This window comes from Limanda limanda, chromosome 6, assembly GCF_963576545.1.
Source record: "Limanda limanda chromosome 6, fLimLim1.1, whole genome shotgun sequence".
Lineage (NCBI taxonomy): Eukaryota > Metazoa > Chordata > Actinopteri > Pleuronectiformes > Pleuronectidae > Limanda > Limanda limanda.
The window spans coordinates 22,527,450-22,542,130 of record NC_083641.1 but is presented as its reverse complement, the minus strand read 5'-3'; the positions used below and the strand labels follow the sequence as shown (position 1 = coordinate 22,542,130).

The window sequence follows — 14,681 nt, the reverse complement described above, 5'->3', positions numbered from 1 at the left end:
CAAATCCTGAATTTCTCTCTCCCGTCAATTAAGAAAGTGCAGCTTTACCATCTCTGAAGTAAAAACCGGTTTATGTGTATTTAAGGAGGTAAACATGAGTTTTACTGGACAAACAAACAATAAACATGAAGCATGGGCATGAAATCAACATGCATCTCATGAGAGGATTGTGCAGCCAGACAAAAGGCTCAATTAAAGATGCATTCAGGGACATGAGGGGGAGAAAATGGAGAGAGCAGCTTCTTGACTCCTCCTGCCTGGAGGAGGAGGAGGAGGAGGAGGAGGAGGAGGAGGAGGAGGAGGAGGAGGAGGCGGGACTCTGCTGCACCTAAACAGACGGAGGGCTGAGGGCATTGTGTTCAGTGTGTCAGTGCTGCATCCACCCAGGAGGAGAGAGGAGGCCAGGGCCACACCGCAGCTCTGACAGCCACAACAAACCCTCACAGGACGGACCCAGCTCCTCCAGCAGCAGTTCCTCCAGGAGACCGGTGCTTCCTGCTCTCTGTGGCCGGCAGGAGGACACTCTGCGGTGGGGAAGGACTCGCCCGATCCGTCGGTGTCGGTGGAGGAAGGGACGTGATGTGCACGAACCTCTCGTCGGTGTAAACCGGCACCGCAGCTGAATATACCCCTCCACCTACCCCCACCTCCTTGTTTTTATCCTGTTTGCCCCCCCTTTGGAGGGAGGGAGGGAGACAGGGTCCAGGGACATTTACCCCCCCCCCCACCACCTGCAGAGACAGACGCCGAGAGACGCTGCAGCCATGCCCGGGTTTGATTACAAGTTCCTGGAGAAGCCAAAGAGACGCTTCCAGTGTCCGCTCTGCAGCAAGGCGATGCGGGAGCCGGTCCAAGTGTCCACCTGTGGACACCGCTTCTGTGACACCTGCCTGCAAGAATTCCTCAGGTACACAGCAGTGTGTGTGTGTTTGTGTTTGCATGCATGTGTGTGTGTGTGTGTGATCCACCTCCGATACCGGAGCCTGCAGCCTCTGCTGGTTTCGGTCGAGGCATGCACAGTAAATAAAGGATGTGTAGGTGTGTCCTCCTCACCTTTCTTCTTCGGGGGGTTTACGTTATGTTATATTTGTGCAGCTGATTATACCAGACTGGGATGTGAGGCCTGGACTGGTGAGCAGAGCCTGGTGTCAATCCCACCCCCCCCCCATCCTGTGGTTTCAGGTGTGTTTGCTCTGGTGCATGTGCACAAAAACAAGTGTGAGCAGCACCTGTCTGTGGGGCAGCCATGCGGGGACTTCGTGTGGACAGGCAGAGGAGGTGGTTTTTGTTGTTGTTGCATGAGTCAAAATGGTGCAAATTCCCCTTTTATTGTCTTTTATTCTGAGGGTGTATTTCATGCTGTGGTGCGTGTGTCCTGCAGAGGGCCCCTGCCTCCTCATCCTGTCTGGGATCTGGCCCCAGGGTGGCTGAGTTCTGCATGGGTTGTTGTGGGTTAGGGGCAATGCAGATGAATGTGTGTCTGTGTGTGTGTGTTGAGGGACCTTTCGTTTTGAGGTCAGACCCCCAACTCACCACCTAATCTGCTGGACATTGACGTGTGTGTTAAGACTTGTTGAAAGGAAGTCATTGTTTTTTAAGCTTTGATGACGATACCACCACAGAAGAGTCACTAATTACCTATCAAGCAATTTATTGAATCTCACTTTTGATACAAACGATAACTTGGACGACACGTGCAAATCATCAGGCTACAGCACAAACGTGTGTTCGTCATGAAGTAAACTTCAAATCAGCCAGGGGCCACAAAGTCTTATGTTCTTTCTTATTAACCAAACATAATCTGATTTATCACAAGCGCTGTAAGAAATCTGATTGGTCGCACATCTTGTTGTGTCAAAATCGACCTTTACTACTTTGGTTTATACGGAGCTCATTTATTGTAAAGTTGTGATTTATCCAATTTGTTCTTATGACTAAGTAATCACACGAAGAAAACATCAACAACCTAAAAACACATTAAGTCTAATGTCGTCTTCAGTGGCGGGGCAGTAGGGGCCCAACAACCAACTTTTGCCCCAAGGCCCCCACAGAAGGTTAATGCGGCCATGGCCACAGTAAATAGCTCCATGTGTCTGTTGAGTTATCGCTTCATGTGGTGATAGGACACATTTGTTCATGGAGATGTAATGTTTAACTTTGTGTCCATCAATCTTTTGTTGTTGAAGAGCAATGCCTTGAAATATTGTGTCAAAGCCAAACTAAGAACATTTATTATAGTTGTATAAGAATAGTGTTTTGGTCCCTAAAATCTGAAGTTGTTGTTGTTCCTCCGTCCACTTAATTCAGTAGATTCATAAAACCTTCAGCTGGAAGATGGTGGGAATGTGAGTTCTGCTTTCTGGGCTGTTTGTGTCGTCTCAAAATGTTTCTTGTAGTTCCACAGCCCAGAAATCCCCAAATGTCTCAGCACGCTTGTATAAACAGAGGAAAATAAACAGCAAATCTTCACATTAGAGAAACTTGAGCAAGAAAATACTTTATATTTACTCAAAAGGCCCAATTTGATCATGTAACTTTGTGTTAAAGGCATAATCAGCTGATTATTTTGTTAGGAAAACGACAGTTGTAGCTTCACCTGCGTGACGCACTGATAAAAAGCTTCATTCATTCACATGTTGTGAATAAAAGTGGGTTTTCTCTATTTACTCACACAGCAAACCGTCCCGATGTTGTTATGGTTACTGAATCATGGATGATTTACAGTAGAACTCCAGTTTCCCGTATTGTAGATTGCACGTGTGTTGACATGTTGACATGCTTCAGTGATTCCTTGGAAAAGATAAAGACGAAACCGAAACTTGCTGTTTGCTCACCTTTAAGTGGAGAAGCTGAAAACAGGTTTCATCTTCAAAGCCTTAAAGCTGTTGTATATAAGTCAAATATAACATTTTAATTTAAAATTCATTTTTATTATGAATAGAAAACGCAGTGGTTTCTTGTTTTGCTGTGTTGCTGCTGCTCTGTCTGCAGTTATTTTGGAGTTTGGTCTCAGTTACAAATTGGGTTTTTTGCTGCTATTTAACTGCAAGAAACATCGGAAAAGATCTTAAAAGCTTCAGTTGTTACTCGATGAAACGAGAAGACGCCCTGAGGGAAACTCACAGATAAATAAAACAACACTTGCCATCAGGAAAACAGAATATCTAATCTAACCAGACAATATTTCCATGTCAACATTTCACGCTCCCAATCGTCTTGTGTCAGAGAATGAGACAAGCGGGGGGGTGGAGATATGGATTAACGCTGTGAATACATAAACCAGGTTGTCGTGAGTTCCTGGTGTGTGTGTGTGTGTGTATACGTTGAGTCATCAGGAAGCCTCTTCTGGCTTGTTAAGGCATCAGCCACACGCATCTGGCTGGAAAGCAAAAACTCGGATGAACAAAAAGAGCGAGGGAGGAACGGCGCTCGCGAGTTTATCGGTTTGACGTTTGTCTGCCTCATCCTGCCCACCTCCGAGTTCGTCCTCCACTTTATGCTCCTTTGTTTCATCACTCCCACAGACTTTCTGAAGTTTCCAAACTCAGGATTCTTTAGTTGAGTGCCTGTGTGCTTCTCCTTGGTCAGGATGTCGATGCAGATGTGATGATTCCTCTCTGTCTGACCTGCATGACCTTTTTTTATAAAGGTATGTCTAATATAAGTACGGCTTTATAGTAAGTTGTAGTGTCTTAATTAATGCTTGATCAACACACTGTATATATTCCTTACATTATAACTATTATTACTTTACTTTACTTGCATACTGCCCTCTTTACTGCCCTCTTGCTTCATGTATGAAATCCATTAACGTGCTGCTTACAGATGCTAAACGAGGGAGGTAAAGTGTCAACAGTTGGGTAATAGGTAAATTCAGTGATGACTAAGTTTCTTAGGAAATGATAATGAACAGTCAAACAGCGTACCAACATTCTTCCATAGCTTGTTGCAACAGAGCAATGAGATCTGGAGCGTGTGACAAGTGTGAAAGTGGACAGACTTTACCGGCGAGCTCGGGCTGGATGTTTCACGGCCTTCAATTATTAAGGCAAAAAGATCAACCTGGTTGCACAAAGGGCAAAGCATTAGCTAACGACTGTCTGTCAGCCTCAATAAACCTGAACTCCTCTCACGGGCAGGAATAGATGAAGGCACTCGATGGCCACGAGAGCTGAGACTGAGACTGGGCTGGCACACTTTGTTAATTAAAGAGGTGACGATGCCGCCTGTCCGCTGGGCTGCAGCCTCGTCTCTGTGCGGCTGGAGGTGGAGGAGCCGCTGAAATGTCCTGTGCTGAGGATATAAATGTTCAGTTCACCTTTATTCCACCTGAGAAGTGGAGCAGGAAATCTGGTTTAAAAGCAAAAAACCCAAACAAGTTCACTTCTCACGGAGGAACGTGATGTTTTTGCACTGAGATCTATATATCTGTAATATTTCTGCGATAGAAACATATTTTTACACCTCTCTGTTACTACATAGTGTAACGTTTAATGTAAAAATAACAAATAGCTCCATCAGTGGTTGATAAATCATTAACTAATGCTAAATATCTCAGTTATAAATCATTAACAAGATCAGGAGATGATAAATGACAAATTGTCAACAAACAGTCACGAGTTTCTCAGGTTCTAATAAGTCTGCAGGTATAAGTCACTAATAAAACGTTTTAGCAATCAAATCTGCAATTATCTTCATAATGAAGTCACGAATTTGGGGTTTTAATCATCACATCTGCAGTTACACATGTAGATTAGTTATTAATAAAGAGCTTTAATCAAGCCGGAACATGGGAGCCCACACGAGCAGCTACAATTGGTGACAAGCACATTAGTAAACATCTAAATCTGCTCACAACTACATTACATCGTGTTGCGATCAGTTTATTATTATTTATATGCTGCTCATACATGTTGTTTACTTCCAAGTCATTTCATGAAAAGGGTTAATTCTTGAATTTCCCTGAGAGGAACTCGAGGAAACGCATGAATCGTTCTCACTTCTCCGAGTCCGAGCGCTGCTACGTGCTGGTCCTCTGTGTCCAGGGGCATGTTAGCATGTGATGCTAATGGGATGCGTTTGGGCCCTGGGGGAGGAATGTCGACATCGTCTGCAGCAGCAGCCACAGCAGTCCTGGAGGCTGCACCCCCCGCTCTGCAGGAGAGTCGTGGACCAAAGGCAGCAACCCCCCCGCAGCTCCGACAACCCAACGCAATCATATATGAGTCACATGCTTCAACAGTTCAGTGTGTGCAGGCCTTTGTTGGAACTGCACTGCCTCTTTACCACGAGGAGAACAACATTAAATGGTATGGAACCCAGTTTCCTCCAGTGTGTGAGGGCTAAGTGGAGCTCACAGTCGTGCCACACATGCCCGGCCTCCTGGCTCATCAGTCCCGGGTCCACTGAGCCACAGTAATGCCATGCGATGTGACAGTGGCTTCTCTGTGCATGATGCAGCGCTGGGCCACGGCCCTGACAGGGGTGTAATTGGTTTGTTCAGCTCGGGAGCTTCTTCCTACAGGCCTCCGCGTCGTATATAGAGCGAGAGCTGACTTACCCGGAGTCACGAGGAGCCCCAAAGTGGCCCAATACAAGAAGTTTCCCCAGCTCGATTATTCACTGTCCAAAAAGCCAGGGGAGGGTGGTGTTTTTTGGGGAATGGACTGTGATTCATTTTAACTTTGACACATCCGCTGCGTGTAGTGTAGTTTTTTCTTCTTTTTCTCTCCTCTGATGTAGGTGATACTCGCTTTTTTGTTCCTGCAGCGCTCTCCCACGCGTTTAGAGTCTGAATACCCTGGTGCACAGTCGCCAGCTTTATAAGTACAACAGACAAACACCTACTTCCTCTTGTACCACCAGGAACTGTCTGTTTCATTCGAATATGGGGGTTTAGTTTAGCGGAAGAAAAATCCATAGTTCTTTCTGGAGAGTCAACATTTTTGGGTTTATACAGTGTACGGATGGATTGGGCTCCAACTGATGATTAGTTTCGTTAACAATTAATCTGCTGATCAAGACATTTTCCCCAAAAAACCTTCCTCCTTTCTGCGCTGAGACTTTGGCCACTGATTTCTGTATAAACAGGCTTTATCTTTTTAGCTTAGCTTAGCTTAGCATCAAGGCTGGATACAGAAGGAAACGTTAGCCTGGCTTTGTCCAAAACTAACAGAATCCACCTACTGTTCTTTATGCTAAGCTAAGCTAACTGGCAGCCGGCTGTAGCTTCAAATTCAATAGACACAGGCTTCTCGAATATATTCCTCCAAGGAAGTTAAAGGGCCTATTTCTCAAAATGTTAAACCGTTCCTCTACAGAGCTGAAAAGACAAGGTTCTTATTAAATGATTTGTTTTCCCTTTTTAAAGTAAATGAAATCCTGTGTTAAAGGGTGATTTATTTTGAAAGGGATACTCAAGGAATAAAAGCACAGATGTGATCAGAGACATGTTTATCTGTGGCAGGAGTTCTGTCCCTCTAAACACATGATAAATCCACTTCTGTCCATTGTGCGTGCAGCCGTCCAGATGGGATGTATAGAGCGGCTCTGGCGGCTGGGGCGTTTCTTTAAGGCCTAAATGGAGTTGTGTTGCGTTGCTGCCCAATGTTGTGTGTCAGTCTGCCACTCCGGGCAGCTGGGGCTTTGTGTCTCAGTGGGTATCTGTGTCTTGAATGGGAGCGATGCCACGGATGGCTGATGAATGCCCGTGTGTCCACTCCCGTTCCCGACCCCCGGCCCCATCACAGGGACATTCACAGTCCCCCCCCCCGCAGGTGTCCGAAGGCTGCGCGGGCATCCTGGGTCCGGATCCGGACCGTTTTCGGGGGGGGGGACTTTAATGTGCCATCCTTCTCTGGCGACACCGGTGGTCAGTGAGCTGCGCACAGAGAGAAGCTGTGTTGAGCGGACTCAAAGCTCCCGGGGGTCTCTCCATGCTGCTCTCTGGGGTCTGTGAGGGTCTCTCAGAGCTGAAGGCTGCTGTCGGGGGGGACAGAGCTGGAAACAGCCCAGTAAATTTGAGCACATCAATGCAAAGAAGGAGCCACTGACTCAGAGGAGGCGTGGGGGGGAGTAAATGCAGTGAGATACGGCAGCATTAGTGTCAGAGGAGAGGAGTCATGGCTCTGAACTCGGTCGTTCAGCACCTGGAGAGAAGAGAACTCCTTTGACGCTGCACCACCCACTCTGTTTCTGACAGTAGGGAATAACAAGTCGGTGGATCCTGAACTTTACACCTGATCACACTCCTGGACTTTGAAACTAATTGACAGATGACATGAGAAGTGACTGATTCTTAAAGTTTAACACGGATGTTTATCTCACTGCTTCAGGTGCTTTACTCTCTGGAGTAGAAACAGATCCTGCAGCACAGACACTTCCACATTGATCCTGGTTTGGTTCAGTTTGATTGGTGCTGTAAAATATTCACATTTTGGGGCAGAAACGAAAGTGTTGTTGCAACTGTTTTGATTTGCTGTAAATCAACTGATCATTTCTCTGTAAATCAGAATTTGAGCCAAATTTGCTCATTCAATAAGTGTGTTTTTATCAAAGAAACTGTTTAAATCCTGAAACACTCAGCTTACAGAGATACTATAAAACAGAAGAAAGGCATCACATTCTCACTTTTGAGAGATGACAACCCGTGAGCGTTGGACACGTTTGCCGAAATGATTTAATCAGCGATTTTAAATTTAGCTAAATTCTTTGTCCGCTCTTGTGGGAACAGCAACATTTCATCTTTGAAGCACTGTGAAATAACTAGAGCACAGTTGTCAACAGAGTCTAAGAATGGAATCCAAACGAACAACGGGAGAGTGAGGAAATGGATGTTGACATCTGATACCCAGTAATTTACCCATGTTTGGAAAGGATAAAAGCAGGCATGAAAAAAATCGACTAAAAGTGCAGGTTTTGAAGTTTCCATTAAGATATAGTGAGATGAGTTGGAGCACTTCCAGCTCTTTGTGGCACAGCCTTGAGTCTCTGCAGTCGGTGAATAGCAGGTTAAACCCATGAAATGTGTCTAAAAAACTCAAAAGTCAGCATGAATGAAAAATGAAAAAAGTTTCTAATAAAAATAAATGGAAAATAAATATGTTTAAATGTTTAAATTCAGCAGAAATTTGACTAAGCAAAATATCTGTATCAGAACTTTTTCTTTTTTCTACTTATTAGTATAAAACCACACAGTTTTTTCAAGGAAGCACTTTAGAAATTAATAGGAGTTAATGGAGATGTAAAGTTTTACCAGCAGCGAATAAGCTTCTAATGGCCAAAATACCTTTTGACTGAGGAAACACTTTTGTTCTTTGTGGATTTGCTCTGAAGCGTTTGTTCTCAAAGTGTTTTCCACGGCGCCGTCCATCCCTGCGTCTGTCCATCCGTCCTCCGTCCCCCCAGAGACAGACGGATAGATGTTGGGCCGGGCCTCTTTCAGGATAAGGTAATTGCGGCCATTCTCCGGAGAGGAAGCTGAGGAGCTTCAGAGATGCAGCTGTGATGATGACATCGCTGGGAGAAAGCGCTCCGGCGATTTCACACAGCTGCAGACGAGATGTTATTACGAGGCTCGTATTGTGACAGCTGTTTGTATAACGCAAAGGAGGGCGCTTTAAATTCTTATCTGGATTGTCTCCTGTGACGGAATGTAAAAATCGCTCTAGTTTGAGCCACATTTACCTGCTTCTGTTTTGATAATTTGGTAAAAGAAAATAGGTTTGGTGATGGTGACGGATATAATGATAAATGTATTGATCTTTATTGATCCTTATTGATCCTGATGGTTATGACTGTGTATAAAGAAAAGCAGCACACAAGAGGAGAACAAGGGATTATGAGAATAGAAAGTCAAGATGATAAAAAAAGGATGAGCATAATGAGATAGATATATTAACATAAAAATTGATATCAAATATTCGAATTTAAGAAGCCAATTAATCAATAAATCTAGAAAATAGCCAGGAGATTGATCCATTATTTAAAAAAATCATTAGTCAAAGTCTCACAGAGATAAAAAGATAAAAATCAGCTTTAGAATCAAAATGACATTTATGCATTGATTATAGCATATTCAATGCAGGACTTTGACTTGTAGTATTAGTACTTCAGTAAAACATCTGAGTATTTCTTACACTTTTCATTTTTCCATGGAGATGTTTGTCCTCTGGTTGTGTCGCTGCAGCTCTGAGTCTCTCACTTTCAGGTCATGTCATCCATCGCCTGCCAGGAAGTTAATGGTGACAGCCAGCTCAGGTATAACTCTTTACTTTTGAAAGACTCCTGAAAGTTATTTTCATTTGATTCGATGAACGTGTCCTCAATGCCCTGATGTTGCTCATCTCTTCCTCTTCACAAAGAAGAACCGTGCGTCTTCCTTGGCGACCGCACATGACGTCTTTTCACTGCTCTGCGGTCGATTTATAAAAAGGCAATTTGTGGTTCAGGGAAAGTTTTTTAAAGCCATGACTCAACTTCAACACACCTGAGTCACTCGCAGAGAACAACTTCAAATTACTGCAATTACCGTTCGACTTCGTGTTCCATTTGAAGAGATGAGCTCACGAAGCTGGATTACTGAAGGGGAAAGGCTCCTCATCCACCCACCCAACCCCAAGGGCCGAAACTCCCACATTCACCTCCTGTCTATTTAGAGTTCGGTAATTTAACTAATAGCATGTTTGTTAGGGAATTTAATCCACGTGAGTCAGCACAATATGAAGACAGGCCCGGCAGCCAGCTAAATCATCGGTCTTATTATGGTCCTCACATCAAATGTTCAAAAAGGGACCCCTGGATAGTTAAAGCCAGCTATGGTTTGGGTGTTGCTCTGTATATCTGGTTGTGGATATAAACATTTTATATTTTTTACTTTATTTAATGTGTACATATGTATATATTTAGGTAATTACATTAAAATCATTCGATTTAAAATATTGTAATATTATTGATGTGATTTTACACATTCAGTTCACCCCCGGACTTAGAGTAGACCTGCATTAAAATGTTCTTGTGTCTGTAGCTGTTCTATTAGTTCAAAACAAGTTTGACAGGACAAGAACCAACAATTAATGAACCACTTAGCACTTCGAACACTCTGGCTGGAGAGATGACTCATGTCATGGATTATTATCCAATGTAAACTTTACATGTATAGCATAGATTTAGATTATATTCTGCTCTTCTCCTTTGCCCTGATAGCAAAGCCCTCAGCTCCAGTTGTTTTCTAATGTGCTTTTTAAATAAATCTGATTTGACTGGACAAGTTACTGACAAAACAAGACAATTAAATATCTCTGATTGGGCTCCGGGAAATCCCTCTAATGACAACATTGGTTAAAGTCCAGAAAGTAAAGTGTCTGGGTTTAACTCTACTCTAACTGGCCATTAGTTTGATTTATATTAAACTCCCTAAATCAAGAACTAAATGCCAGCTCTGATTATCTGAGAGTGTTTGTGAATATAAACCAATAAGATCTGGTTATAGACATGTCTGGACTTGCCCTCCTCCTATAAGAGCTCCTTTTAAAATGGATCCCAGCCTTTCGGGCCACACAAAGATGGAAAACATTCCAGCTATGCAGCGAAGCACCTTGCTCTGCTCACAGCAAGCATGCTGGGACTCAACCGCCAAAATCCAAAACCCAGCCCTGCTGCTGGACCGCGGCCAGTTGGCATAGATCTGCAAAGCATGGCTAGTGCTTACACATGCCCGGGAATGCATGCTATGTGAAACAGCTTAGATAAAGGTATGTTTATCATAACTGACGCATGCCTTCCCCCTGTTCACGCCACGGACCACGTGAGGCTCCTCCAGAGGTTAGGGAGACTTGTAATTAGGTGTAAATTAACATTCAAGGGTTTAACTGCAGATATTTGTACGGTACGAGACACGGTTCAGAACCTTTTCAGTCTGGGTTTGCCTGCGCTTTGCTTGCTATAGCACTAATTGAACCCCCCCACCCCCACCTCTTCTTCAGTCAGTTTGTTTTGTGCACAGGTCACTGAATAAGCTCAGACTGTGTGTGTGTGTGTGTGCGCGCGTGTGTGTGTGTGTGTGCACGCGCATACATGCAGCAACACACACATGTTCAATCTCCCACAGAAATTCTTCCAGCCTGATGATTTTTATTTTTCTGAATTGTGTCACACTCGGCCCCAGAGCAGGGTGAAGACACTTAATCTATGCAGACAGTCAGTCAAACTAACAGGGAATGCTTCTGATGATAAACTGACCTTAATATTTTATACATTTATATATATTTTTTTGACATATTACATACCAATATTTCCTCTTACAAGATTTGTCTATAAATCAACTTGGCCATCATTAATGTGGCAACTACAGGCTTCTCAAATATGACAATCTGGAGTTTTTCTTGGTCCTAAAATGGGCGGTTTTGGAGATAACTATTTAGGAGAGTTAGGAAATGAGGTCATATGATCTGAGAAATGAGTTGTGTTCATATCTCTTGAAAATGAGTCAACTGCTGATCCAAATGATCTTGTTTTTATTCATAGAGGTGTTTTCAGTGCACAAATATGCAGAATACACCACTTAGACAACAACCCGCAGATGAAGGGGTATTTTCCCCTCAGGTTGACTCGATGTGAGATGCGATGAGAGGCCTTGTTTGTGTTGGGCTGTTGTCTCTGGGAGCCGGCAGCTGAGTGGCTGCTGCAGCGGTCGGCGAGCTGACAGGAAGGCACGTGAGGAATCCGAGTCCGAGGCCTGAAAGACGAGCAGCTGGGAGCGAGGGGAAGTGGGCGGCTGGCTGCCGAGGCACCTGTCCCGAGTGAAAGGCTCCTCTGTGGAGCTGAACAGGTGTTGGCAGAGCAGTTAAGCTCCTCACTTGAAGCGAACACACTCTGAATTATCGTCATTTATCCACAGGGGCCCCATTAACGTTAAGGTCAGTGCCCAGTTGCCCCCTCAGCCCTTCCTTCCTGTCAGGACTCCTCCATCTCTCTCTCTCTCCTCGTCTGTTTACTGTGGTGGTCCTTTAACCAAACAGCTCAATGGCTCTGTCAAGTACATGAACTCCCTAGTGTTAAGTCTCAGGTTCTCACTCGCGACTCATTTTCAGATATGTCAACACGGCGTTAACACTCTGCACCGCCCTCTTCCTCCCTGTGCACAGACCAGCTATTGATCCCGGTGAAGGAAGTCACTCTGCTCGGTGCACGTCCGGATGCATCATTCAGTCGAGTCTTTCAGGAGGAGGAGGCGCTTTTTTCAAAACCCTCTCGAAACCATTGAAATGACTCTGCTGGAAGATGACTGAGCAAGTAGTGATTATTTGTGTAATTGATTTATCTGAATATCAGTTTTCTAGATTATTGGGGCTAAAAATAGAATCACAATTTCCAACAGTTTTTCAAATTACTTGTTTTGTCTAAAATATTCATAGAAGACAACGAGAAGTATTAGGTGTTACCAACTGAGAAGATAGAATAAACTACAATTTATGGTTCAATTATGTTAAATCTATTATTCAAATAGCTAATCCTTTCAGCTTTACCTACTTAAAGATAAGTCATATACACTTATCCCATGTACATGTTTGAAAACGTACACCTTAAAGAAAACATGAAAACTGCCCGGACTGTTGCAGTTTATGATTTAGTTGACAAAAAGAAAATTGCTTTTTTTTTTTTTTTTTTTTCACTTCTCCCTCAAATGGTTCACTCCTACGAGGAGCGTGTGACATCTCTATCTGTCGCCGGATCGTCTCCTTACTCCCTCCTCTGCTCTTTTTTATGCGGTGATTGAAAAATCTTGTCATTTATCTCATTGTTGCTCCCGGCAACAGCAGCAGGTTGAGGAATTAATGCTAGAAGAACAATGCAGCTGCGGCGTTCTGAAACAAAGGAGGCGATCTGACGTCAGCACCTCGCCTCGCCGAACAAAGAAATTGCATCCGCAAAGCTGAGAAGTGGACGAGTGCAGGAGGAGCGGCTCGGGGTGGTCTACAGTCGCAGGGGGGGGCATGTTTGGGCCGGGGGCGGTGACTGTGTTTCTGTGGATTCTATCTACATGTACTCTGCACAGATTCAGACCGATAAACACAAACAGGAGCCACAGCACGTCTGCGATGTGATCATAGCGCCTGATAATAAGAGCAGGGGGCACCGACTGTTTATTATTTTTGTGAATCGGTGCATGTCTGTGTGTGTATGTCTGTGTGTGTGTGTCTGTGTGTGTTCACTGTCTGTCGACTGCTCCCTCTGTCCCCCCCCCCCCCCACACACACACACCTCTAAAGCCCTCACCTTCCCAGTTACCATGGACACTAAAGCGCAGGGCCTAAATTTGTCACTGCCAGTGATGTGCACACCTCACAAACCCAAATCAGCTCGTAGACAAATTAGGAAAAGAAGCTTTTCACCGTCTGGATTTCACGGCAAAAATGCAAATGGTCCTGAAGCAGAAATCCATATTATGTAATTTTAAATCCGCAAGGAAAAGACAGCGAGGTAAACGGCATCTATAGGAAAGGAGTGAAGACGAAGCAGAGAGGGAAAAAGTTTGTCGTTTTTTTCCTGCCTGAGAGAAAACAAGTGACTCATGACACATCAGACTCACGCCTCCCGCGCTCTGCAGCGATAATGGGAAAATCCAAATCATCATCCCATCTCCACCCTGCACCGTCTTAAGTTCGCCTCGACACTCTTATCAGTTTCACAGCGTTTACCACAATCAATCTCTGAGGTTGACTCATTGTGTCGACACATGGAAACCACTTCTCCGCTCTTTTACGCTTCGTGATCCGGTGGAATTGAACCTCACCGCCGCCTCGTGCTAATTAATGGATATGTCACTGAGGGCATTGCACATTTTTTTCCAAAGGTGTTCTTGTGGGATCGGACCAAAATAACTCCCTCACGGGGGAAAAGCTGATAATGGTTTACCCACACCTGCTATCTCGGGCACACATAGCAGGTCAACTCGAGAGGTGTGTGCATGGAGTGGAGTACTTATCTGTGAAGGACGGGGGGGGGGGGGGCAGACAACGACGGAAGAGCTTTTCTTTCCTCCTGGTGTCACCAGCAGTTCGTTGTACTTCTGAAAACCTTTTGTTTAGACAGATTAAAGTTTTTAATAATCTCAGGTTGTTGGGTTTCCTTTTGGGGTTCACACGGAGAACAGGTGGAGGTTAATTTAAAGCTCTGTTGTCCGTTTTAAGACGCGACTGGTCGGGGGGATAATCTGCGCTGCCCACCTGCCCCGGCCGCTCATAGAGGAAGGGAGGGCAAATGTATGACTTAGATAAAATAATCTGATATAAGAATTCTGTTATTGTTAGAAGGTTTGGTTGGGTTGGTTTGATTGTCAGCAGGTTTATGCAAAGTCCACTGAACTGATTTCAATGAAATTTGGTGGGAGGATGAGACAAGGGCCAAGAAAGAACCCATTACATGTTGGTGAGGATCTGGAGAAATGGGGCAGATCCAGGACTTTTAACAATGTGACATTTGCACTATTTTCCTGATAAAAATCAAGCATCTTTAGAGGACTGATATTGGTGAATTTTTGCTATTTGGAGGCTTGATAGTTTGTTAAAATGTCAGTTACGGTTCAAATTGGGTATTTATGATTGAAAGAATGATATGAGTGGTAATGTTACACAAAGAGGTGATTCTGTGAACATCTGTGCACAAGTTAAAGCTGTAAAACC

General features: G+C 44.2%; 1 protein-coding gene across 1 annotated transcript in view; it reads left to right on the top strand.

The window, feature by feature from the left end:
* Positions 1-630: 630 nt before the first annotated feature.
* Positions 631-14,681, top strand: part of traf4a (tnf receptor-associated factor 4a) — a 34,408-nt gene continuing 20,357 nt past the window's right edge. Inside the window, exon 1 of the mRNA XM_061072970.1 lies at positions 631-907. Coding sequence (XP_060928953.1) covers positions 765-907 — 143 coding nt within the window. The 5' untranslated portion in view covers positions 631-764. The remainder of the gene's footprint in view (positions 908-14,681) is intronic.